This window comes from Plasmodium gallinaceum (assembly GCF_900005855.1).
Source record: "Plasmodium gallinaceum strain 8A genome assembly, contig: PGAL8A_v1_98, whole genome shotgun sequence".
In the NCBI taxonomy this organism is placed as follows: Eukaryota; Apicomplexa; class Aconoidasida; order Haemosporida; family Plasmodiidae; genus Plasmodium; species Plasmodium gallinaceum.
Window position 1 is genome coordinate 963,894 of NW_021628265.1, and position 1,955 is coordinate 965,848.

A 1,955-nucleotide genomic window follows, 5' to 3' on the forward strand; every position below is an offset into this window, starting at 1 on the left:
ATTAAAAAAAAAAAAAAAAAAAGAAAACATCAATAGTTTCCCACAAATAAATAAATGATACAATAAAAAAATTAGAATTGTTTTTTAATTGTAACTTTATATATAAAAAAAAAAAAAAAAAAAAAAAAAAAAAATTTTTACTTAAAAAAGGCTATATATGTAATGCATAAAGACAAGATTTTTTTTTTTTATGAGTAACTATGTTCAATTCTTATTATTTTATAATTTTTTTTTTTTTTTTTTTGAAGAATTATTATTATTAATTCTTGTAATTTTTTTGTTTTTGCATAATATATATATATATATCAGTTGGAACGTTCATATATAATATATTTATAATATATACATATATGTTAATATAAAAGGAAAAAAAAAAAATTTTTTTATCTTTAAAAATTATTTTTTTTGTAATCTTTGTAATCTTAATTTATGTAACTCTGATAATTCATTATTGATTTTATTGTAATCCTTTATATTCTCGTTATTACTTGTTCTTTCCTTATTTTCTGATAAGTTTAAAGGATTAGAAGGATTTATATTCTTATCAATATCTTTTTGAATTTCCTCTATATATTTTATTTCTTTTGTTGTATTATATAATTTATTATCGTCAACATTATAATTAATTTTGTTTTTTTCTAAATCATTTAGTGTGTTGTTTACAGAATTGTTATTTTTGTTATTATTTATATTATTTACATTATTTTTCAATTCAATCATTTCAATAAATTCATATAACTGTGATTGAGCACAAACAGGATCTTCAAAATGCTTGGTATTCCATACTTTTAATAATCTTCCAGTTCTTTTACATAATACACATATATATGGTAATTTGTTAACCTAAAAATATTTAGTAGAAAAAAAAAAAATAAAATAAAATAAAAAAATAAAAATAATAATATTTAAGGATCTACAAATTTACATATTTTTTTTTTTTTTTTTTTTTTTTTTTTAATTACCTTATATGTGTTCATAAAAATCATTGCTTCTTGTTCATATTCATATCTTAACCAAAAAATAAAAAAGTCTTTTAATATTTGTTGAATAATATCATTATTCCATATATCTCTATTTAATCGCATAGAATCAAATTCTGAATTTTGTATATTAACTAAAATAAATTTATTTTCTTCTTTTGATTTTTTCCTTACTTCTTCAAATGATAAAGAACATATTAAAGATTCAGGTGGAGAGAACAATTTTTCAAAAGTACCACCTAAATCTATTTTTGTCTTTTTTTCTTTTTTGTTTATTTCTCTAAAATGCAAAAAATTAGATTCATCCATATCATGAATTAATTTTTGACTAAAATGTTTATCAGGTGAACGTATATTCTCATTACATTCATTTGTGTCATGATGGTTATATTCTTTTAATTGTTGTTCTTCTGCATTCCTTCTATCATTTTCAGAATTATTTCCACCATTTATCTCGTAATATAAGTTTAATGCATCTTTGCAATTACCATTACACATCTGAAAATAAATATAAAATACAAAATCAGCATGAAATTATATAAAAATTAATTATAATAGAATTTTCGTGAAATATAGGATTAACACTAAAAAATGTGTTCACTTTTATTAATAGTTTTTTTTAATTTAAAATAATTTTTTACTTCTAAATAATAAAGGGCTGTTTCTTCAGTTGTATCTTCTGTGCTAATTATGAAAATGTTTAATTATTTAATCATTTCAATATTTAACTTATTTTATTATTTTATTTTATTTTTATTTTTATTACCAGTATTCCGTAAAAACTCATCAATATCATTTTTTGATATCATTTTTATTCCTAATATAATTTTTATATTAATTTTATATAAATATAATTCTAATATTATTTAAATGATTTAATTTTTTAAATATCTTTTATTATGTATTCTCCCGATTTTTATAGTAACTTTTTTAATAATATTTTTTCAAGTATTAAAAAAAAATTTTTAGACAAAA

At 17.4% G+C, this 1,955-nt stretch overlaps 1 protein-coding gene across 1 annotated transcript; it reads right to left on the reverse strand.

Moving 5' to 3' along the window:
- Nucleotides 1-396: 396 nt before the first annotated feature.
- Nucleotides 397-1,789, reverse strand: PGAL8A_00350800 (conserved Plasmodium protein, unknown function; the record flags this gene model as incomplete). Its single annotated transcript, XM_028672554.1, has 4 exons — nucleotides 397-843; nucleotides 963-1,478; nucleotides 1,622-1,659; nucleotides 1,747-1,789. The coding sequence occupies 4 exons, from the start codon at nucleotides 1,787-1,789 to the stop codon at nucleotides 397-399; spliced, it is 1,044 nt and encodes a 347-aa protein (XP_028529095.1).
- Nucleotides 1,790-1,955: the final 166 nt, after the last annotated feature.